The 23970-nt window shown below is 40.4% G+C and overlaps 1 protein-coding gene across 2 annotated transcripts in view; it reads right to left on the bottom strand.

Moving 5' to 3' along the window:
* itga1 (integrin, alpha 1) overlaps window positions 1-21628 on the bottom strand; it is a 56506-nt gene extending 34878 nt beyond the window's left edge. Inside the window, exons 1-3 of one of the 2 annotated variants that reach the window (XM_069722989.1) lie at window positions 21600-21628; window positions 20831-20877; window positions 19495-19554 (exon numbers count right to left, since the gene is read on the bottom strand). Coding sequence is in view for 1 of the 2 variants with exons in the window: in XM_069722987.1 (XP_069579088.1) it covers window positions 10306-10354 (49 nt within the window). In the remaining variant the exon portion in view is untranslated. Of the gene's footprint in view, window positions 1-10305; window positions 10575-19494; window positions 19555-20830; window positions 20878-21599 lie in introns of those variants that run through there. The other variant, XM_069722987.1, reaches the window with a different exon arrangement.
* Between the last annotated feature and the right edge of the window lie 2342 nt (window positions 21629-23970).

The following is a 23970-nucleotide window of genomic DNA, read 5'->3' as shown; positions in this document are numbered from 1 at the left end:
TGTCATGAGCTGCACGAGTTTTGTTAAATTTACTTTTGATATGAATCAGTTCCTGCTGCTGTTTGGGAAAGGCCAAAAATATTTCAGGTGAACGCCGAAAAACAGACCTCTTAACCCACATCAAAATACTTTCAGGCAACTACATCAAGAGGGAAACATTTCAACCGCCTCAACCGTGAATGTCACATTTGATGTCAGCTGCTGTCTTTGATTCGACGCTGCTGTCAACATCTCTGAGACTTGTTAATACGCATCTGCTAAGATTTAAGAAAGGCAGCTCTAGGAACTACAAACTGCTTCTCATTTTCACCTTTTTAAATACATAAAGTGTGTGTTATTCATGGTTAATTTAAGGACTGTGGTCAATGCATGCTAAGAGATGGAGGATATTACTGTTGTTCACTTCCTTTTCTTTAAAAAATGATCGCTGTGCTTATCATTTAGTGCAAAGTTATCTTGGTGGGATTACTATGAAATAACTGTTTGTGTTAATGTGCTTCTCAGACTCTGATAATCTCGGTGGAGACTGGGCAACGACGGGAGGGAGATATTGGTAGATAAGATGAGAGGGAGAAGAGGCAGGATCATGGCTGGAGGAACTTCTAATATAATCTGTCAGTTTTGTCGTCTTGATGATGTTTATTGACCTATTGGCTGTAAATGTGGTCAAATTGTACATCCTCACTTGTGTGTGTGTGTGTGTGTGTGTGTGTGTGTGTGTGTGTGTGTGTGTGTGTGTGTGTGTGTGTGTGTGTGTGTGTGTGTGTGTGTGTGTGTGTGTGTGTGTGTGTGTGTGTGTGTGTGTGTGTGTGTGTGTGTGTGTGTACGTATGTTCATGTGTGTTTATTACATAACCCAGGACTTTCATGTAGAAGAGCAGCATTTGAGTCCATGATGAAGCAGAAGTCAACGTGAATTCCTTATATGTAACGCAAGCCATGTTTGTTTTTTCCTGAGCCTAACCAAGTAGCTTTTTGTGAGTAACCGTCACCCAACGGTGACCATGTCACATCTTTTCCCAACCTAACCACCTTGTTTTTGTTGCATAAACGCAAAGGCGCACGGCAACTTGCTTGTCCGTAAGAGATGTGAACGGCTTTGACAAAATGTCCGTATTTGAGGAGGTGGGAATGAGAACTCGTTGGCAATTCACAACCTGTTCACGCTGTGATTGGTCGGCTGTGCAGAGGCAAGAGAATAAGCATTCGCTAGACAAATACTTCTGAACGACAACTTGAATCTAAGACTTTATGGAAATGAGAACCATTTATTCAAACAATATAACGTCTCCGAACTCTCCACGATGGTCAGCTTCTGACTCCGCCTTTAAATTTCTTACTTGCTACAATCCTAACAGTGAAACCTTACAACCTCTCATCAATTCAGCCTCTTTTATTCCCCATGGAAGAGCATCGAGACCAGCGTGGCCGTTCGCGTTGGCGTCTTGTTGTCGAGGTTAATGTGAACACGTTGCTCCAGCCCGACGCCTCTCCCTGTATGGTGCCAGTTTGATGGATAGCTCCGGCCCACTGCTGGCCTGGGAGAGAAACATGGGGGTGGGAGGGCTGGACAGGTCTGCTGCACAGATGCAGCAATGCCCTGGCTGTAAAAAAAACACACACACACAACACACACACCACACACACACACACACACACACACACACACACACACACACACACACACACACACACACACACACACACACACACACACACACACACACACACACACACACACACACACACACACACACACACACAACACACACACACACACACACACACACACACACACACACACACAGGATCTGAGGCTGTCAGCACCTCGCAGGTATTGAAAACCCCAGTGGACTACAAATATATGTGCGTGTGTTCGTGCTCCTGATGTGTTTCACTATGAGGTCTTGGTTTGGCGCCTGCTGGCAAAAACAAGGAAATGACTCCAGACAGACCTTACAACAAGATCCCTTTATCACAAACTACACCCTAAAACAAAACGGCTTCTCAATTTAACATCAACACCGGGAAATTAGACAAGTTTAATCTTAGATCCGTTACAGTCGCAGTGATGTCGTCTTCATCACAAAAACAACACATGGTTATGTTCTACTGACAAACTCCTGCTGTTAATAAAGACTTTCTTCTCTCAGTACCAACGGAGGAAGGAACGCGACATTCACACATCGTCACAAAAAGGCTTGAAGGAGGAATGTGGAGTTGATGGTGAGGGTTGTTTCTGCATCTTCAACAAATGTCATTGCTGGTTTTGTTCTCTTAAAGCTGATGGTTGTTTCCATTAACTGTTGTAGTTTTAGGTGTCAATGACAGGAAGAGCGTCCCTACCCGCTAATCTAATCTAGCACCAGCTGTGCCGCAAAGAAGTGCTAGATAAATTATTGTTGGTACAGAAGGGGTTTTAAACTCGGAGGGAGTAAAGCTGGCTGTTTTCCACTGTTTCCAGTTTTTCTACTGACCCGAGATGATCACCTCCTCCAGCTCTTGCGCCGTATTAAACCAGACAGATTGGAGAGTGTAAACGAGCCCGTCATCTCACTTTAAAACAAGAAAATGAATTCCCAAACATCCAACTATTCCTTTGAGCCATAAATATTTTTAAAAGTCACTGACAAATGACCTTTCTGCATTTGCAGAACCAGTCTGATATCAAATAAAGAAGCCAGAGACCCCTAACCATCGTCTCTTTCTGAAAAACAGAAGTGGTGGGTTTCCAGTTCTCTCATTAACCTCTGCACTCCTCCTTGTTGTTGCTCACTCTGAAGATAATGCAACCTCCTCCCACCACAAATTCTCTGAAATGGACCTCCCTTCTGACTGCCGGTCATCTCGCCAGCAGCTTTCCTCTCCCAACAACCTCCTTCGTGCTTTCCCCTTTGCCTCTCTTATGTCGGCCCAGCTGCCGCCGCCTCCCTCCTGTTATCTGCTGATGCCTCACAACAACTGTGAAAGGTCACATGACCGTAAAAAAAAAAACTCAGCGTACGTGAGTAATCTCTGGACACGACTGGTGAGATAGGCATGAATTCCTGGGTATATAACTGATTAATTCTGCTGTGAGGATACATTTTTGAAAAAAAAAAGACTAATAACTGGTGCATAAACATAAAAAGTTAAAAAATATTTTAAATGATATTTCTTCCATATGGAAACAGTTATACCATCTTAATGGGGTTAAGAGGATGCTCCTGAAAATGTCAACAATGTAACAGCCTGGAGAAAAGTGTGGACGATTGATGATGTGTGAAAACACAAGCCAAATGCTTTTATGGCGTGTGTCTGTGTGTCTGTGCGTGTGTGTAGTTTGGACTCCTGTTTAGGTTAAAACCTGTGTGAGCTAACAAGATGTGTGATGTCGCAACTTCACGTGTGTCTTGTTCACTTATATCAGTGTTTCTGAAGAGTCTAAATTTAGGGATTATTGTGCTCTTATCTCGCTCTTATTGTGAGAGCAACTTTGTTTATTTTGGAGCTTAGAGGACACTTAAAGGGAGAATAGCTTATCAAACACTTCAAGGAGATTACCACGGCAAATCAAGCACTATGAGTAAGTGTTATTTTATTCACTGACTCAGCATTTGACAGAAAACCATAATTGTTAAGTGAAGATATCAAACACACACATACACCGGTTTGCACAGCTATCTTTGTGAGGACATTCATTGACATAATGCATTCTCTAGCACCTTACCCATCACAACCCTTAACTGAAACCTAAACTAAACCCAATTCTAACCTTGACTCGAGAACCAAACCTTAACCTTCAAACAGCCCTTTGAAAGTGTGAGAAAGTGAGAAAAAATTGTCAAAATGTCCTCACTTTGTCAAAATGTCCTCACTAATGGGGGTAACCACAACTAGTCCTCTCTAAGATAGTTTTTCCAAGTACATGCACACACACACACACACACACACACACACAAACTATTATATGTGCCCAGCTTTCACGAATGAGACCAGGAAACTAAGTTCGACGTGCTGCTGCTAAACTCATAAAACTTCTGGAGATGACTTCACATGTTTCAGACATACTGGGCAACTTCAAATTTCCTTTTATTCCTCCTTCACTTCTCCGTCTGGCAGACACAATAATGTTGCAACGATGACTCAGCGCAGTAGCAGAACCCAACCCTGGTGTGCTTTTAGTGACAGTCATCATTCACATACTCAAAACAGACATCATTTATTGTCATGGTGCTCCCATTCCCTAAAAAGAGAGTAAAATTTAGACTCCCACTCTACAGGTGGCCAAAAATAAAACTTGGTTCTCTGGATCTGCTGGATGCGTAACGTTTGCAAACAATTTCTCCATTTCAACTTGAAAGGTACTGATATGTTAATGTTGTGTTCACAGCTTGTTTCCCTCCCAAAAAGAATTCAGTTATTAAAGGTCTCCCTGTTTTAGTAAATTAGGATCATTTAAACCTGCAAAGCGTAAACAAGACCAGGCAAACTTTAACCAGGCCCACCTTTGTGTAAATGTCCAAACTTTTTTAATGTGAAGCAGAAGGAGGCTCACAGATGACAAGGCGATGTTTGTTTTGGAAAATGTGCTGTTGCTGGTATGTATGAGCCATGTCTTCAGTGGAGAGCAAGTATTTGTTTTTCTTTTCTTCATTTTGATGTTTTACGTTGCCTCTACATATCAGCGCTCCGACTAACTGGTGACCTGTTCAATGTGTACTCTGCCTCTCGAGCCTCGAGCCCCGCCCAGGCTGCTCTCTAGAGGATAAGCAGTTGTAGCTGAGGGATGGATGGATGTTTGTTAGCTCAGGCAAACTGCGAGCAAGAAGATCTTAATCTGAGTTTTCTTATTTTTCTTGCTGATGCGAGATAACTGTGGTGGCTTATGCTGTATTTCTACTGTACTATCTGCACCTAATTTTAAGTAATAACTTTATGAATGTAACAGATAAATGTGTAAAAAAGGTATCCGGGTATCCAGTGGCCCACACCTGCACTTCCTGTTCTGAACTATGCTGTGATCCAAAGGCACAAAATTTAGATGTAGGATTTTGTCTCCACACATGCCTTCATCTTTGCCATTTCTGATGTTGGAAAATACCGGAGCTTTACCTGACTGTGATCATCCTTCACTTCCAAGTGATGCGCTCATGGCTGCCACATGCTGCATAGTCAGCAGAATCAGCATTACTGTTACACATCTGTAGCCGGTTCAGGCGGCAGAGTATGAGACAAGGTCGTGTGGGTGGCTTTGTGGTTTAACAGGCTTGAAACTGCATCTTTGAACCCGCTTTTGACTCACACAGTTTGTCAAGAAAATATATGCCCCACTGTCTCGCTTATCCACAGAGTGCAACTTCCTGTCATATTTATTCATTTTCTCACATCAGCCATCTCTACGTGCATTAAGGATGTGAACTTGTCATCCTCTAAATTAACTTCCTGTGATACCACTCCGATATGTACAGCTCAAAATACATTTTGCTTTTTAGATTAAGTATCAAAATTTTGCTACAAATCACTACTTTCTTTACTCATAAATCTACTAATTATTATCTCAATTAATTCATTACTTGTTTCTTTAGCATGACAGAAGATAATTTGAAAATGCCCATGACAGTTTCCTACACAAGGAAGACACCTTCTAAATGCTTGTCTTCAGTTTCAGACGAAGAAAAGCTGAAAATGTTCTGCAATTAGCCTGAAAAAAACGAATAATTGATTATCAAAATGTTCCATTAAGCAATTATCAGCTCTACATCTGGCTTAGACTCCAGTCAAAAGGCTCTTGAGTGTTTTCTGTGCATCTTTCAAATCCAAGCCTCAAATTTATCATTTATCATCACTGCAGCTGTAGAATAGCTGCATAGAGTCAGTTAAATGAAAGGGAAGACTGTAATACATCCTGCAAGCAGAAATGCATGAAATATCTGAGATATTGATGTATGAGTTCATGATAAAGTTGTTAGTGTTTTTCTCACATACACAGATTCTCCTCAGCTTCTTTCTTTCAGGGCGAACACACACATCACTTATCTAACTTTCTGAAACAACCCGAACATCATTTTCAAACAGCTACAAGCGAGGTTTTAACGCCTCTCTTTTTTTCCTTCTTTGTACAACTATTTCTATAATTTTTCACGTGCACGACACAATGAATCGCTTTGAGAAGAGACCATACCAAAGCCTGTTTTCTTGTCCTTATGTGATTCTTTGCATTACTACTACAAAGACCTCCAGAGGACGCATGTTTCTGAGAGATCGGTGAGGCGATAGGATGCAGTCGTGGGGGAGGATGCGCTGGCTTTTTGGTTTCAGATGTGGTTTGTCATATGTATGCTGCACCCAGCAGCAGTGACCTCTCACTCACTGCATGCTGGGTTTGACACGAAGTACCTTGTGAGCTTCAAAAGGAGTTTATATCTGCCAAACATAGGGAAGGAGAACTTTGTAAGGACGAGCAGTTTGAGTAAGGCCAACAGAAATCATCTTTTCTCTCTCTACATGTTTATAGTAAAGGGTGAGATATTGGCTCACGGTTGCAACAACACTTGTAGCTAAAGGCCACCAGGACCATGACCTCAAGACTTTTCCCAAGATTTGTAATTATTCTTAATCATTTCAGACAATCTCCCGATTGCCAAAATGTGGTTATGCTTCATGTATCATGGTCACTTGTGTTTTTCCATATTCAAAAGTCAAACGCGCTCTGATTTCTGATTGTTGCTGCAGCTTACTGTGTGCAACCAACTGACCCCAAAAATAACCACGTGCAGTTGCTGTTGACATACCACAGTTTCAATTCCTGTATGACGGATGCTGCGGTGAGTTTTGGGCTTTGTGCATTTTTCACCTCAAAGGCAACAAATTAGTGTTTCACCTTTAGGATCAATGTAACGTATACGTATTAAAACAGAAGAAAAAAAAGGTCCACTAACGCTGCAAAATCTTTTTATTGTGAACTCGTGAAATGCATTCTTCTGTCATCCCATCACCTAACGCTTTGTTACTTTAGTGTTTAACATTTTTTTGTTGTCTCTTGTTGGCAGGTCGAGAGGGGAAAATATTTTTCAGGTTTTTTTCAATCTGTTTCTTGCCGACATAAGCAGGAAGTTTAACAGGTGGCTGCATCTCTGTCTGTTGTGGGATTAACTGAGCAGAGAGCTTTGCAGCAGTGTTTTCTTATATTCAGGACTTCTAACCTCTGAAAAAAAAATCTTTTTTTTTTTTTTCCACAAGTCACAGCAGACCTGCTGCTGCTCTTTCTGTCACCGTTCCACATGTTGCTGTAATTGTCTAGTGTTTCATTCACCAACAGTAAGTATCAATTTTCATGAGTTGTATTTGATAAGAAGTCAGGAAATGACGAAAGTTATTAGAGTTCATCTTCTAGGGACCACGCATGTACTGTATGTACAAATTCTCATGGCAATCCATCCCAAAGTTGTAAAGACATTTCATTCAAAATCAAAAGAAATAATAGTCAGGGGACTCATTAGTCAGCAGGATTCAACCTTTAAAAGCAATTCACTGATACATTGTTGGGATATTTTTGTTCAAATAATAACTGACACTGAAATTATATAAAGCAGCACTGTTTAAATTAAAATTGTGAAGGAAGACTAGAAATACAGACTCTTGATTGTCATCTTCAGTTGTTCATGTTTCTGAGTCTTTTTTAAAAAATTTTTTACCAAAATTCATAAGGCTGCAAACATGATCTGGTTTCTCACAAGAGATGTTACAGCTTAATGACAAAGTCACAGTAAATTCTCCAGAAATGAAGACAGCAAGTTGTAACTTCCTGTCAAAGTGTTAAGTAACAATGGCAGACCTGTAGTTTGTTGTTAAAAAAAAAAACTGCTAAAAGATGCTGAAGATGACACAATCTGAGAATAAGCATAACCAGATCCAGACATCCACAGCTGATGTGTGGTAAGTGCTGATTGTTGCAACTCGGGGAAGGAGCTGATTCATGGTCAGTAGAGAAGGAGGAGGAACAGGAGGAGGAGGAGAACACATATTGCTAATGACGGAGATGGCCGGGTTCACTACTAAGTCTTGCCAAGCTCATAAATTCAATTGAGCACTTTAATGTCTGAAGACTTACATCTCCTGACCTTTCAGCTTTCAGTGAATTAACCGTCTTCTCAGGCCATCCGCTGCAGCATTCCATGTGCTCATGAAAATGTAGGGAAAAGACTAATTCCCAAATCTGACATGTGGGAAACTGAAGGGGGAAAAAAAAAAAAAGCATCCAAGTCCTCGCAGGAATGTCAAGAAGTCTAAATCAGTTTGTGTCTGACTAAACCTTCACCCCTTCTCTCCATCTCACTGCCGCAAAGACTTTAACAAGACATTAACCCCCTGGGATACCTGCACTTCAGTAAAACAGAATTTGCATTTAATGTACTACTTTGCGATCAAGCAAGAAGCCACAAAAAGGAACTTCCACTTCAGTTCATCAACCATTTGAAGACCATCATTTCCTGTGACAGTTTCTTGCATCTCAGAAGTTGTTTGTGTGAATGGCCTCAGTGTGCCGTTCACACAAACAACTTCTACTTGAATGACACACAAAGTCAACAGACAGCTACAGAGCGGGAGACAGATATCCTCACATAATGCTGAATTGATGAGTTGATGAATAAGAAAAATTATCAAGTGAGTTTTTTATTTTTTTAAAGACAAATCAAGAAATCTGAAGACATCAGATCAGACTCTGGATACTTCAGATAGCCACAAAAACAAAACAACAACAAAAAAAGATCAATGTAACTGATCATTATTGCAGCCTTAGTCTCATGTCCTTAGCCTTCAAGGTCACTCTGGTCCGACACATCCTGATTGAAGCCAGATGCCCCATCTCCTCTGCGGTACCAAACTCAAACCACCTGTAGCCCCATCTCCGTTAGGAATTTACAGAGATTAAATACTGCCAATACAATAACCACATGTGGGCCTCTGAGGCAGGCCGGGTAGCTCCGATAGCACAACACGGGATCTCCCAGTATGGTCTCAAACCACCTCTGTAAACCTACTGAGGTTACACTCCGGCAGCTCACACTACATCGCAGGACCAGTAGGGCCGAACAGGATGGGGCGTGAGACAATAACAACTGCAGCCAATCTCATTCACTAACAATCAGCTTGAAACACAGCCAACATCACTGTTGACCGGCTGTAGTCTGAGCTGAACAGTGGCAAAGGGGGGGCACAATAAACCTGACTTTGTTCTCGATGTGATGATGGGGTGGAAATGATTTGCAATGTGAGCTTCAACTGATCCCTGCACACTCAGAGACACACACACACACACACACACACACACGTTTATCTCCGTCTCTAACTCAATTCTCTAATCACCATCACAAGCCTGCATCACATGTAAGCAAAGGAATCTGAGAATTATAGAGACATGCTGTGTTTACTTTGCTCTCTTTCTTCTTCTCTCTTATTCCAAACTCAGAGGAGTGGTTCGCTCAACTGTGCCGGTACTTCCCATCATGTTTGAATGACTTGGACATGACCTAGAAGTTAATTCACTACTGCTGCTCTGGAGCGGAACCTGAGAGCTCAGCATCACCAGAGGGACACCCCAACACCAACACTGATATCCATTAAGGATAGAGACCCACCACATCTTCAGGTTGCTGTGAACACAATTTTCAGTTCACTTTTCACCTTCTAAAAATGAAAAATTGTATTACTGGTCTGAGATTTCTTCCAAAGGTTTGTTTAGAGAAGACAGGGTGTGACATCATTTCGTATGATGATGCTGATGATTTCCCAGGGTTTGGAAACACAGTTTCTGCAGAAACATGATGAATACATGATTCTGGAGAACCTAAAGTTTTCCAGGAAGGTTTTTGCACTGGTGTGCAAACACTGGCATGAGCAACATTCAATTAGAGCACCATTGAGTAATTTGACTGACTGTAATGTCTCCGTTATATGAGGCAATGTCATGCTTCTGAAGCTGAGCTACGACACGTAGAAACAATTAAGTGCTCTGCGGTTTCCCTTAGTCACAATAAATAACATGTGGATGCAGACGGAAAAGTATTCAGCGGGGCAGTTTACGAGGACACTGTGCCACTTTTTAATGGGCGTGCAGGCAACGTGAGTGACACACCTAATGGATGCTTCCAGTCGCCTAGTCGTCAATTATGCAGACGGCGGTGATCTAAGCTGCAGCCCGGCGTGTGCGCAAAGATGCGCTGGAGACCTTGGCGTGGCACAAAATGCGCTCTCTCCTCCTGTCACTGATCATTACGCCTAATAATCAGCACAAACGTCTCATTCCGTTTGAATGGTTACTTACCAACAACTGCCACTGCTGTCAAAGTGAAATGTTGCGTTAACCCGAGCATCCTGACGCACAGTGTCCAGTAGCTTCAGTTATTCCACGGACTTTTCACGCTCGCTGTTCCGCTAAACGAAGATCCTCTGAGAAAGTGAAATCGCTAAATGACTAAAAGGAGTTCATAAGGCATTTGCGCAGTTTTACAGTCTGATGTCCCGTTTCAAACTGACTCCACCGCTCGGGATGAGCTCTGTTCCGCTGCTTGTCTACACTAAGTGGAGAGGGACCGACAGAAACAGGGTGGAGGAGGAGGAGGAAGAGGAAGAAGAATAAGAAGGCGGGTGGTAGGGTAAGAGTTCACTAATGTACGAGACTTTATAAGCTACGTTTGGGGTTTGGCCTGCCCTGCCAATCTATGGGAAAATCTTAGCAGTCCAATAACAGCAGCCCCGTGATGTCTGGAGACGGAGCTGCAACTCAACAGTTCGACCAGAATAGACCCAGTTTAACTTACAGAGTTCAGTCTGTGACAGCTGATGCTCTACTGGAACTGGTCCCAATGGCAAACAGTCAAATTATTACTGCACCATAACTCTACAGCACTATTATTAGGTAAAAGTTTTTCAGAAATCTGGCAAATGTAAGAGGGATTTTATGTGAGAGAATAATGTTTTGACAACCTTTATATGGAAGAATAGATTGTCCTTCTACACCTTTATATCTAAACTGAATATCTGTAAAACTTTGAGACTAAAATGTGGATCACACACAACTTGACAGCACAGAAGATCTCTACATTCAGCAGTGATTCAAGGTGGACACCCACGATTAGTGTCACCAAGTTAGTGATCCATCAAATGTGAAATATGGTCACAATCTCCCCTTCTGTTCCTGAGTTATGATGCTGAATAATGGCTGGAAAAGTGTTCCTGAACATTAGGTTATCGCAGTAAAGGTGACCTTTGACTTTTTGGTCCTATTGGTCATTTGTTGGTCATAATTGTATACATAATGGTGTTTTTTAACTCCTTTAATGTTCATCCTTGAGTTATATATTGGTGCCAAATTTGAAGAAGTTGCTTTAAGGCATTACTCTTGTTAACGAGAACGGGACAAGCTGAAAACATATTTCCTCTGGAAATCAGTTCTGTCTGCAGCGCAGGAGCATAAAAATTAGGAAATTGAAGCTGTTGATCGTTGTCTCTAATAAAATTAGCCTTTACCAAGCCAACCCTCCATGTAAATAATCTGTTTCCCAGAGATCAGCATTCAATTACCAGCTGTGGTTTTGTGTTGAAAGTGGGGGGTCACTTTAATTATATTCAAAAACGAGTTTGAAAAATGAACATCTGTGTTTGTAGCACCTTTACACACTAATGACTGTTCTGGACATCTTGCAGCGATGATGTCCCAACGATATTCAGCAGATTTCAACGGTGATTGGCTGCAGCCAACATGAGAATCACAGCTGCAACTAACGTATACATCCTGAAATATCTTTACCTGGTACCTAAACAAATATTATGTTCATGATGGAAGCTCTACTGTTTAATCCATTTACGTTGCCCAGGGGTACAGTTGCACTGTGAGATAGCTCAGTAGCTTAGTTCCTGTACTGAAATGAAGAAGCCCGTCAGGTCCTGATGACTTCTATCATTACAGCGAGCACTGGGTTACAAATGTGAAGTGTGGTGCCAATTCCAGCTGTCAACAGCTGGAGAGAGCTCACAAAATCCCAGTGACCTTATTAAAGGTTTATTACAGGTAGGATGGTGGATAGTATTCGTTCAGGGGCCCCAGAGTTACATCCTTGATTACAACTAACTACACAAGTGTAGTGTTTCCCCATAATATGAAAAACAGTTTCTTACCAAGTCAGCTCAAGCAGGTTCACTTACATGACACTCAGTATTTTCAGTTTTGTCCATTTTCCTGTAATGAAGCTGACCTATATAAAATTTATAGAAGATCCTCAGACCAAATCCTGCCAATTTTGCTCTATTTCATATGTTATTCTACTTATCTTGAAATAATTAACAAGTATAACATTCAAATCCCCTGAAGGCAGGTTCAAGTCATATCAAACTACTGAGGATAAATCCACTAGTATCAACCTCCCAGTGCTAATTACCAGTAGGAAGTGTCATATTTACACCTTTTATACCACTTTCAAATACCAAGTGACACCTGAGGAACCACTTTTCATCAATGGTGCACTATTCTAGGACAATTAAGCTAAAACTAGAATACAGCTGCCATTACAGTGGGTTATACTATCTGCCAAATGAAAAAGCACACATCCAGACAAAGTCTTCACTAGGTGCTGAACCAAGCGAGTGTACATTTCCTCCATTTCTTTAGATTTTTTTTTTTTATAATTAGGACATTTCTTTTCAGTTGTTCTGTTGCAAGACATTCAACAATGAAAATGTAATTTCTAGGCGCTTTCTAAAATGTTTACAAATCACGTAGTTTGGGGTAAAATGACTGCTAAATTAAAACCTTTGTTGTCATGGTTACAAACGTAAACACTGAGTTAAGGTTTGGGGACGATTGTGGTCATGCTTTTCAAAAAAGAAACACAATGTTGACTGCTGGTTGGAAACAGGAAAACGAACAGTAGTCATCCACCCACCCCGACCTCCTCCCTCTTTTGGCTATTGCTGCCTTCAAAGTTGGAAGTCATGAGCTTGTGGTTAAGACATGGAAAGTCATTGGCGTTCAAGGAGTTAGGTAGTAAGAACATCGCTGCTAGACAGTAGCAACAACAGACTGTATATGACATGGCCGGCATCTAGAAGCCACAGAGGCTAAAATTCACATAAGCTACTCGGCGATATAACAAAATGCAGTTACTCTATACAACAAAAACTTCAAGACACAGACATAGACAGATATTGTTTTGGTGCTCCTGCTGAAACTACTGATACAGTTTCATAAAATAAAAAATATATCATTGTGGGAGCAATTACCAGTGTGCAAGCTGTACTTTTCACTATGAACCCCTTTGGAGCCACATTTAATCACAGAAAACTCACTGCTGTAATTATGTGCTGTAACACCCAGGCAATATTCTTCTAGCAGCTGCAATTAAAGAGACGATGACGAGCCCACTCACATCTCATGTCTTGTATCGTCTGCTTTTTCTTTTCCCTCTTTAAAAATGACTTTTCAGCCTTGTTAAATATTTTGTTACTCTTTGCCCCGCAATTTTCTCCCCTTTAATGTGTAGTGATTATATAACATCAAACTTTCACTACAGCCGCACAAACATATACTCAGACTCACCTGCATATTTACAACCATTTCCTCAATAACTGAGTGGTAGAACTACAGTTACCCTTCTCCATTTCTGGGTGTAAATATTATGAATCTCCATATATACAAAGAACTAAAAAAAACCATTTCATCACCAAGCATGCAGGATGAGATATCTAATATCCATACATCCTTTCATACACAATATGCAAGAGACATACTATGGTATCACCCAGCCAATGCACACTTTAAATGTACACAAAGACACACATCTGCATCAGACAAGATTTCTGGAGGAGCTCCCAGAGAATGAGACAGTTGACAGGAGTGCTTCCTGTCTTCAGCCCTGCAGATATCTCAGACTGAGAATCAAGAAGATTGATTAGTTTCCATGCACTTCCTTACTACAACATACCCTTCCACGCCCATCTCCCCCACGTGCTTCCTCATCCTCTTACATGCCTCGGTCCATTCATATGCTTTTTTTTCTTTCTCCTGATAACAGTGTATAGAAAGTGCACTCCATGTTGTCATTTTGGACCGATACGCAGTTTCCTCTTGCCTGTTTCCGTCCGCTGCCTTTCATTCTGACATACTATACTCCTTTATTCGCCCTGGAAGTCCATTCTAATGTGTTTTTCTTCTCCCTCTCGCTTTAACGGCCTGTATACATACAGACAGGAAGAGAGCATTAGGAGTGTACAAGATACCGGGCACTCCGCCTCCCTAATGAATAAAAGGCGTCTTCATTACATTTCACAAATCTCTGACTTGAAAACTCTGAAAACACTGTTCATATTCTGCGGTCACAGTGAGCTGCTTTTTGCGATGTAAGGCTCCACTACGCTAGCGAAGATAAACCGAGTATCTCAGACGAAGTAAATCCCTTTAAGTGAAGGAAATTAGCTTGTTTTTTTTTTTTATAGTGCGACAGACAATATTTCTCTGCAGAGTAAGTCAATCACTGGGTCATGCTAAAGGCGAACAGTATTTCTTCTCCCCCCAATAACAACCACTATTGTCCAGTGAAAGCTATTTACAACGAGCATCTAAGGAATCTGTAATGTATACAAGAGGATAGTGCTGAAGGTAGATGACAGCTCTCAGTAAACATATACTATGTATGGTATTCCCAGTTGTTGATTCCAATACTGATTTGATACCTGGAAATATAAGACTTTTTAAACTGTAAAGGAGCCCTCTGATGATATACTTCCAAAAAACTGGGGGACTCATACAGTGAAAGACAGATTAAAGCTGCATCAATCAATGTTATCATATTGACAGTGGATCTGATGATTAATGTAAAGTCCCACTCAGCTCTCTGGAGCATTTTAGTCTCTACAAGCTCATTGTTTTGGCTTTACAGCTGCAACTTTACAGTATTGGATCCCTTCCACTGCCCTCATCAACCATGTGTTTGACAAACCCATTGAACGCTACCTGCTGATGAACATAATGGCGTATTTAAGAGCTAAAGCGCTTGATATTTCCCTCAGCAGACAGTGGATACCAAAACAAAGCTAAAAGAAAAGTCAATTTTCCAAACCATTCACAATGCATGAAAAAAACAAAACATTTTCTGGGTCATAGCCTGGTCACGTACAACGTGCACCTTTGCGTCGCAGAAGGTGCCTGACGTTTAAGGTGGGAGTCAACCGATTATCAGCCTGACCAATTATCCAGGCCGATATTTAGCATTTTTACCATTATTGGTATTTGTATTGTATCTGGTTTTTTTCTATCGCTGATTAAATAAATGTATTAAAAAATGTGCTGCTTTGGTTCTGATGCAACCGTCTCTCTCAGCCCACTGTAACCGCTCGGTGGTGTTGCACAATATCTGGCCCACAAGTAATGACCTTTCAAAGCTGAACACTTCTCTGCCAGAGACGACACGTTTTTTAAAGGGAAGACAGCAGATGGGTGACAAATCCTTGAAGTCCACAAATGGCAAGCTCTAGAAACTCCCCCATTTTTCAGAAGGCAACCAATGCTCTTTCTATAAGACCTTTCATGCTGTGTAAATTCCCATGTCTTTCATATGCCACAAGCACAGTTTGTAACACAGGGGCTCTATTGAATAAGCTTCAAATAAATAATACATCAAAGCTTTTATTACTATATGAGTAGTCAGTATTTCATAAAATAGATGGAATGTGCAGAAGCATTTTTTGCAGTCTGAAAATACTGATTGGCCTGATAAATGTAAAGATGCTCAAAGAAGCATCAAACCCAAAATAGGTTACAGCAGCTAATTCTGCTTTTGAACTCACAGCAGTCACATCAGCTCTTAGCTATATAAGGAAATGTTGGCTCTGTGCTGTTGCAGAGGATAATTTAGTCTGGTTCTTAGTTATGTTTTTTTAATCTCCACCAAACAGTGATGACATGATGATTGTGATATAAGACTAGTTTCTTATTGTTAGGTTTCTTGACCGGGCTGGCAGCACAGTTTGGTTGCTTGTAAGTGTGACTTAGCAAAACCACTGGGGATGAACTTTAGGGGGGAAAAAAGCGAGTCTTGTGTCAGCTCAGTGTGAGAGAAAGCAGATCCATCCTCACTGATTCCTCTTTGAGCTTCGGACTATGTTTTGAACTCTAATATTAACCAGATCAAGAAAAGCAAATGGAAATATCTGGAGTTTAGACTTTAAACCCCCCACTATGTTCCTCCCTCTTTCATGTTCCAGTGTTCACTATCATCTCTTTGTATTTTTCTTTCATACTTTTTCATAGCAAATGCTGTCACAGTTATCAACAAATAGGAAATGATTCATGATAAAAAAAAAAAATTAAAAAAGAAGAAGAGAGAAGTGGATCTGTGCTTTATTTCCAGTGTGTTAGCCGTTGCCTTGCTTTGGTCAACTTCCACTGAAATTCACTGTGCTGCTTAAAACTTAACTTTACACCAAACTGCCTTCTGGTCATTATGCATTGATTATTTATCCAGGACGTGGCAGAAATGTATTTTTCCTATGGGGAATGCGCGACAGTCGAAGGACAAGAAAGTTGCAGCAGGGCAACTATTGCTGGTCAACAAATACTCAAAGAGGTAGTTAAAGTGATTGAATCTTTGCTCTTTAATTGAAAATTTGCACACTATCTTCAAAGTAACCCTTCAATCCCCTCCCGGGCATACGAAAACAACAATCTGACACATGTGGGCTGCAATTAGAGGTCTTTTCAGTCTCCTCCTTTATCTCCCGTCGTTTCTGTCAGTACCTGGAGCTCCACTTCAGTGGAGGGCCAGCACGGGGTCGAGACCCTTTGACTCTGTCAACACCGAGCTAGAGTTTCAGTTACAGCCCGGCCACTGGTCTCACACGGACAGACAGACCCCTGCCCTCCGTTAAAGTGATGGGGAATCCTTCTTCTCTGCTGAGCACGTGCCACTGAAATTCCCAAACATGTGTTCTCAAACATTTGAGCCTTTATGTCATGTAATGCCTTGTAGTGTCTTTAGAATTTACAAGTGTCCTTTTTTTAAATTTATTTACAAGCCTTTAAGAAAACATTTACAATTTACATGTAATAAATAAATATATTCAGCAAAAAAATGTTTTCGATCCAAACAGAAATATCTCGACAACAACAGGACGAATTAACATGATATTGACGGTTTCATGGCAACATATTCTAATGATTCCCTGATTTTTCTTCTAATGCTACGGTGCAGTTTACTTTTTTGTTTGCTTCTTGTATGACTCAACAAATATTAGATGGACTGACATGAAATTCAGAACCAATATTAATAGGACGAGGTCAAATTACTTGATGCCCTAACTTTTGCTCTCGGCCCTCTAGCAGGTTCAGTTTTTCATTTAGTTCTTCTCAACATCTATTAGATGCTTTGACACATAACTTGGCATTCCCATCCGTTCCATTTGTAATGCGTTTACAGCTGATTAGGAATTATAAAACCCGAATTGAAAATGTTGAATATGTTAAAACAATTAACCTGCTTAGCATCAGTGGTCTCGGAGCTGCAAGCATGTCTGCCATGCAGACTCTTGCTTCTTGTTTTGTCCTGTATCCTCTGACAAGCAGTATTGTTGTGGAAGTAGAGTCTGAAGTTGGAGGCCATTATGTTTGTGGGTTTTTTACGAGTACGACTGCCTAACAATGACAGGAATGTGATTTCCATCGAAGTTTGTTCCCGCACCACGGTGTTAGCGTACAGGAAGTTTGGTGGGGCTTTGCTCAGTGAACTGGATTGTTTGAAGAACGATGAGTGCGAAAGTAGCACTGCAGTCACTCCCTGCAGCCACTTTCGCACCGATGTCCCCATCAGAAAGAGGATTTGTTATAACGACTTTTCTCTGTTGGTCCAGCAGACGGGCGCGAGCGCACATATTTTAATAGGCATGTAAACATGTGCACGCACACATGCACAGTTGTTTCCACCATGCGACATCACATTCTTGACATGTCCCACGGTCATTGTGATTGGAGGATATCACATTCTGCTCAGTGTGCAATCATTTCTTGCCGTGACATCTGACATGACAGCAAGAGCAGACATGGGGGAGGGGTGGGGGGTGGGGTGGGGTGGATTCCTAATGTTTGGTTCACAATTTAGTATTGTGCCCGGTTCATGCTTCAGGCAGTATGCATCCCGTTGTTTTTAAATGAAACTATTGACCTATGAACTCCATAGTCGCTGACATTTCAGGAAGCAGACAGCAGCTTTACAGCAGCCGGCTGCGGCCCACCCACAAACTGGAGACAAGCTCAAAATATGTTTTAGAATGAATTCATCATGACGGGGAACGGTTCTGTGTCATTTTGTTTTTCATTGATCGTTGCACTAAAGCCTCAGCGGGAGCACGTCTTTATAGGAGTTTTTTTTATGGAGGACAAAAGCACAGGTGTAAATAATAAAGAAAAGAACAGAGCTATAATTAACATTGTTGGGAATGCACGTGTTTTTCTTTTCCTTGTCCATGCCTGTTTAATTGTTTACGTCCTGACTTTAAGATGTGCTTGAAATGCAAGAATACTTTTATTCATCAGGTACACACAAAATAAAAACTCTGTATATCTATTTCATTTTACTTTCACAATCTGTTCAGTGTTACAGTTACTTCATAATGCAGGAAAAGATGTAAATTAGGAATTGATATATTTGAGTTTTTTTAATTTTTTATTAGTTATTTATAATCATTAAACCATTAAATTCCATTGAAAGTTTACCATTTCAGTGTATTAATGTGGATGTGGACAAAAAAAATGGTAAAATATCCTACCTCCATTACATATCTGTGTCACATGTGTCAAAAGTGTTTAATAACCACATTTGAGGGATCAGAAAAGGGTCTAAATATACTGTACAGTATATGTATAAAAAATATCAGGCGATATATTGATATCAGAATTGTTTTAACTCAATAATATGGATATTGCATCAGCCCCAAAAGACCAGTATCTGTCGGGCTCTAGTCTCTAATTTCATTGAACAGTGTTACATTTTATGAACCACAAAAGGAGATATCAGCAGGAGCAAGTTTCAGTGAACTAAAAATCAACATTAAATAATTAAAAAACAGGAATTGTGTATAAACCTATAGGCTTTAAAGGAAGGTTCCCTTTTTCACTGAAACTTACATACTCATGTCATATTTACATTAAAAAGAATTATTGGTGGCTGTAATTGCTCCTTTAGTCAATTAAAATGAGTATTTTCCAAAGTTCCCAACTTGTGTTTTCCCCGTGGCAGGGCTGTTTGCTTGAGAATTTTGCACTGAAAATGCCTTGAAGATAAATTAGCTTTAGCTGAACTTTGGATCAACAGAACCATGACTGTGGTCTCATGCCTAAAAGAGAACTCTACAAGGACCAATAACTCTTGAAATGTACATATTTAAGTACAATGTGAACATAATCTTTCACACTTAAGTAGCCACTTAAATATCACTTCACCATTTGGATCAAAAATTGTATACTTACCCCATCACACAGCTCCCAGGTGATAACTGAAGGACAGACAGACAGTTGCTCTGAGATAATCTGAAAAGAAAAAGGGATTTTATCACCTTCCAACTGATTCATTTACTTCAAAGCTTATTGTTAATAATACATAATTAATGTTATCATCTATAATACAATGTAATTGTGAAATTTATTGCAGATTATTAGAAAGCACATTTATAAAAAAAAATATAGTTTTACTCACAATATCATATAGTAACACACACTTTCTGAGTTCTGTTGTAGCTACTGAATAGGGACTTTGTGGTATTTTTCCTCATATGGTTTCAGTGTAACCGAATAGTGACTGTTTTAAAGTGTAAACAGAGTACGCTCCTTTTGTTACATTTTATGTTGCCAGCTCAGTTTGACCGTTCAGTCCAGAGTCACAATATTCATAACACACCCACATCAGGACCACGACACCATATGTACCAGCAGAATACAGTCAAGAGATTCTGTTACTGTCTGAGTAAAACATCATGTCAAAGTCAAATCAGTGGCCAGGGGGGCTTTAAATGAGTTGGCAGTTTACTTTTTGTTTATGAATTCTCGTGTCATAACGGCAGGGAAGTTGCATTTTTGACAGATTTAGCTCTGGTCACGCTGACAGGTCTCATGTGGTTCGTACGAATTCAGGGGCTAAGGAGGTCAGCTCAGGCCCTCGGGGGGGGGGGGGGGGTCACATCTCCTCAGGTATATTCTGTGGCACTCAGTGGGAATATCTTGTGTGTGTGTGTGTGTGTGTGTGTGTGTGTGTGTGTGTGTGTGTGTGTGTGTGTGTGTGTGTGTGTGTGTGTGTGTGTGTGTGTGTGTGTGTGTGTGTGTGTGTGTGTGTGTGTGTGTGGCTTTGGCCCTGCTACATTCGACCCCCCACCGTGCAGCCAGATGATGATTAAGATCATAAGGTCTCCGTGCCTCCTCATCATGTTCACTTTCACTTGACTTTTTCAACTGCAAATCTCATGTTTTGGGGAGAACACCGGTCGGCCTTTGACCACAACTACAGAACAGCATTTGAAGTCATCTGGTCAGGATTATTAGCCGGCACTGGCTAAACCTGCAGTGAACCAGCGTAGATCTGACTCTTTATGTACTTTATGTGGGTTTTTTTGTGATGCAAGAAGTATTAATATTCTAATGTACAAAAAATTTCACATTGGTATTTAAAAAAAAAACAACAACAACATCAAATGACAATATGAAAGGGGTGAGTTGTACTGAAGAACCTAACGAGACTTCTCAAGTTTTAAAGCAGGTTTTGCCTCCTTGTTTTAGCTGTCAGCTCACAGATTTGTTTTTGGTTTACACTCACTGCTCTGCATAATCTTTGTCCAGCAGGTAAATTCAACGGCTGGATTCCTTCAGGAGATAAAAAAAAAAAACTTAAGAAAAGAGAGAATATACTCACATTCACCTGGTGGCCTATAACACGACTAATTTAATGAAAATGTTGCTCTGTAACTTCTTCGCTGACATGTTCAACATCATTTTTGCAACTTATTTCCAATGACAAGGCTGGCCAAATAAAAAGATCTTTACCTTAAATCAAGAGGTAAAGCTTTTTTTTTTACCTCTTGACAAAGAAACAAACAGGTGCCTCTTAATGTTATATTTCCTACTGAAAGATTGTTACTGATGCATCTCTGTACAAGTAGCATTTAATTGCTGTTGCCAAAACAAGCTGGTATAAAACTACATTTTGTACAGTTGGGTAGTTTTTTTCTGGAACAATAAACTCTTAATCTGACAAGTAACTTGTTGCTATAGCTGTCAAATAAATATAGTTGAAAATTTCCTTTTGAAATGTAGTGGCAAATGTCAGTCAGTTCATCTGGCAAACAATAAAAGCTTATATTTGTGTTGACTGTCTCTGTGCGGAGCGTAAATGTGTGTGTGTGTGTGTGTGTGTGTGTGTGTGTGTGTGTGTGTGTGTGTGTGTGTGTGTGTGTGTGTGTGTGTGTGTGTGTGTGTGTGTGTGTGTGTGTGTGTGTGTGTGTGTGTGTGTGTGTGTGTGTGTGTGTGTGTGTGTGTGTGTGTGTGTGTGTGTGTGTGTGTGTGTGTGTGTGTGTGTAGTCTCTTACAGCTGGGTTTCAAAACCTCTGCAAGGGTTCGATTGTTAAAGGCTTCCTGCAGAAATCTAGAACAAAGGAAAGGGAGGATCACACAAATTTGTAAGCTCAACAGAAAAAGAGCATTTTCATTTCAGGGTTCAGAAATCATTTCCTCGGGTTCAAGAAATGCTTCTTATACATAATAAAGGATTTTTTTTTTTTGTATGTAAGAAAGTTGAACACATAAATAAGTTGCATTGTGTTTTTTGTGCTACAGCCATACTTGATCTAGTCCAGTAGCTTTTCTTGGCTAATGTTAGCAAACAATTGAATAAATATTGCTCTCTAATTTTGCCAGTTCACTGACTTTAAGACTCTTCTGCTATGTTTTGTATTTTAACTACTTGTAATTTCATAGTTGCTGCTATTTAGCAAACATGTCTTATTTACACACATAGCAGTTACAGAGTAACATGATTATTCATTAAATAAATAAATGGATGAGCAATAATTTCCTAAAATTAAATATATCTCTCTCTCTCTATATATCTATATCTCTGCTGATCCTGAAACAATGACTTCATTCAGCCGAATCCACGTGATAAAGGACTTTCTGAACTGTGTCCCAGATACGAGACTTTCAATACATATATTCAAGCCTGTGCTGCGGAGTTGAGTTCCTTTTTAGTCAATTTGCACAATAAGATGTCGATGTATTACATCTGCCCATTCACAGTGACATGAATAATAATTATTATGTTTATTATTCATGTCACTGTGAATGGGGCAAAAGCAAAGCCCTTCCTGTAATTGTGCAGAGTTGGAGCAGATGTTGAAAAGGACATTATTTAGCTGCAGACATTTCTTTCTGTCGCCTCATTATTCTCTCTCCTTCACTTTCCTTCTTTTTCTGCTCACTCAGCTCACCTGGCCTCGAAGTCGGCTCGTCCTTGGAAACGCAGAAATAATAATTGTACCGTGAGTTAGACCGAGCTTCTGTTTCACACGCTGTTCAAGTTCACATCAGCCGACAACACAAAAAGCAATACCAAGCACTGAGAAATTTGCAGATGTGGCCTTTTTTTTCCACCAATTATTTCCCTACAGTTCGGCCTCTTGTCCTATCTGGTTTCTTATTATTGTTACAAACGGCGAGAAAATTGATAGGATCTTCTTTTTCGGGCCCTCTATACATACGATCCCAAAATTGATATTCTGTTTTTTCTCAGCCTTCTAGGATACACTGGGGCTTTTGAATATCACAAGCTATTAAATATAATTATATTTTCTCAGCAATTATTCTCCTTTGAGATGCTGTGTAGCAAGCAATTGAGAGATTCTATAATTCACTTACTGCAGTGCAATGGTAAGTGACTTCACCGTTTCTCTCTGTGGGGGTGTCGTCTTAAAAGAGTGCGCACATATGTGTATGTGAGTGCACTCGTGCATTTATGAAAGGGAGTGGGGGGGGGGGGGGTTCACTAAAGGTCATCTCTTTTGCCCACTCCAGAGACAGGAAATGCCTCCAATATGGGCCTGAGTGTGGCTTCCTTTAAAGCTCTGGGGAGAGATTTAGGCTTTTTGTCAGGACCAGAAGTCCAAGATCAGTGAGAGAAAATGGACAAAGTGAAAAATACAGATGTTTTGTCCGGGCCATTTGAAACCATAGATCTCTGGCAGGCTTCACAGGGACCCCGAGGTTTATTAACAATGTCAGCGGAGCAGCAGACGATGAGCTGATACGTCAAGAAAAATGAATGTCCAGTTTAATATTCACATATTTCAAAGTTGTTGTTTTTTCAACAGATAGACTTCTAACTCCTGGTTCTTTCTTACCGTTTATCATCATTGAATTAAATTTACTGATATGTGTTTGTTTTATTGCATATTTTGCTTGATTATAGGATGGCAACACCAAGCCATTTTATGACTTGACTATGACTATGAACACCTGCTGATAGACTTTAGCACAAGGACCTTTGTCTATTTGATTTTTCACAGGCCTGATGCTCTAATGCTTTTGCATCTGGTCGTCTTGGACTGCATGCAAATATGCTACTAAGATGGTCAGAGTGTCAGACGACCGTCTCGGTGGTGATGGTAGCAGGGATGGTTGTTTACACTGAGCATATTTCCGACTGCTGGGGAATCATCTCTCCTAGGAATTTTTAAGGGCACACTTGAGGGCTCTTTAACGTCACAAATGACAGTATTTGTTACTTACAGCCTGTTTCTGATGTGTTATGACTTTCCTGGCAGAGTTAATGAGGGATGAACAAAACAAAGCTTATTTAATCAGCTTATATGATATAAATACTGAGTTTATACATATGTTTATGATGTGCTGCAATTAGGGGAGTGTTTGCTCACAAAGTACATTTGAAAGTCAGTAAAAAAAAAT

The sequence above is a fragment of the Brachyistius frenatus genome, unplaced genomic scaffold (genome assembly GCF_029030835.1).
Source record: "Brachyistius frenatus isolate BFR_SWC_R1_liver_20210118 unplaced genomic scaffold, ASM2903083v1 Contig_310, whole genome shotgun sequence".
NCBI classification, from domain to species: domain Eukaryota; kingdom Metazoa; phylum Chordata; class Actinopteri; family Embiotocidae; genus Brachyistius; species Brachyistius frenatus.
Note: the sequence above shows the minus strand (reverse complement) of the source record. Positions and strands in the feature narration are given on the sequence as shown.